The following is a 1446-nucleotide window of genomic DNA, read 5'->3' as shown; positions in this document are numbered from 1 at the left end:
TTGAAATGCTCTCTTTCTACTTATACAGGTCCCTAGTGGATTTTTGTATCACGGAATTTTTGCCTGGACCAAATCCTTTCACACTGAAAGCATAAGTGAAATCCACACATAATTCAGAGTGCTTATCAATATTCTTCTTTGGCTGAATTTAACATAATACCCTGATCAGCCGGGGCTCTCTTTTCATGATTGAATTGGTTATTCCTTAAAAGTAAGGATTATTCAGAGTCTGTGCTCTAGAAGAGTTTATTGTAGATTTGTTGTTTACTGATTATTACTCATCTCTTTCATGGCAAAAGGCAATCAGTCAGAAGTCACTGAGTTTATTCTCTTGGGCCTCACAGACAACCCAGAACTTCAGGCCATTCTCTTTTGTGTATTCTTATTGATTTACTTAGTTACTGTCTCAGGTAACCTTGGCTTGATTGTGCTAATCCAAATAAGTCCCCAACTTCACACACCCATGTATTTCTTCCTCTGTCATCTGGCTTTTGTTGATTTTTATGGGTCCTCCGCCATCACTCCAAACACACTTGCAAACTCTTTACGTGAAATTAAAAGTATCCCATTTTATGCATGTGCCACTCAAGTGTGTTGCTTTATCACATTTTCTGTTTGGGAATTATTAATGTTGTCTGTCATGGCCTATGATCGCTATGTGGCCATCTGCAACCCTTTGCTCTATGTCATTCTCATGCCCAGGAAACTCTGCCTCCAAATGGTCACTAGCTCTTATATTTATGGATTCACTGTAGGGCTCATACAAGCAGCGGCTACATTCCACATGTCTTTCTGTGACTCCAATGTGGTCAACCAGTTCTACTGTGATGATGTCCCCTTGATTTCTCTGGCTTGCTCTGATACCCAAGTCAAAGAGTTGATGTTGTTGATCATTGCTGGGTTCAATGTGTTCTGTTCTCTTACGATTGTTCTCATATCCTATGTGTTTATTGTCTTCACCATCTTAAAGATCCATTCTGCTGCAGGAAGACATAAAGCCTTTTCTACCTGTGCTTCTCACCTGTTTTCTATTACTATGTATTATGGGACCCTCAGTTTTATGTACTTGCGCCCCAAGTCAAGCCACTCACTGGATAAAGACAAATTTGCCTCAGTATTCTACGCAGTGGTGATTCCCATGTTAAATCCATTGATCTACAGTTTGAGGAATCAGGAAGTAAAAAAGGCTTTCAATAAATTTTTTGAAAAGATATATTCTGATAATAGATAATCAGTTGTGTTGTTCCTAAAGAAATGGTGGAAATTCTGAACTTTTAAAGGAAGGCTTGTACATGGTACAGTGCCAGTAAGTGTGTAAATCTTTGTCTTCTGAAGCTCAGTTCCTTGATCTCTATTTCCTTAAAAATAGGCCATTTCTTGTTTTTGCTTACACATAGTAGGTATTTTATAAATGTCTGTTTGTTCAACTGTTGAATTCTAAAAAAG

General features: G+C 38.2%; 1 protein-coding gene across 1 annotated transcript; it reads left to right on the top strand.

Annotated features, from left to right (window-relative positions):
- Nucleotides 1-233: 233 nt before the first annotated feature.
- LOC115272415 (olfactory receptor 5AL1-like) lies at nt 234-1231 on the top strand. The gene has a single exon (XM_029915491.1). It carries the CDS (start codon nt 290-292, stop codon nt 1229-1231), a length of 942 nt encoding a protein of 313 aa, XP_029771351.1. The 5' UTR covers nt 234-289.
- The last annotated feature ends 215 nt before the right edge of the window (nt 1232-1446 follow it).

Source organism: Suricata suricatta, chromosome 11 (assembly GCF_006229205.1).
Source record: "Suricata suricatta isolate VVHF042 chromosome 11, meerkat_22Aug2017_6uvM2_HiC, whole genome shotgun sequence".
In the NCBI taxonomy this organism is placed as follows: Eukaryota; Metazoa; Chordata; class Mammalia; order Carnivora; family Herpestidae; genus Suricata; species Suricata suricatta.
This window is presented reverse-complemented; position numbering and strand designations above follow the sequence as displayed.

Coding starts and splice junctions, on each gene's coding strand:
- LOC115272415 (XM_029915491.1), top strand. CDS start 290: ATGGCAAAAGGCAATCAGTCAGAAGTCACTGAGTTTATTCTCTTGGGC.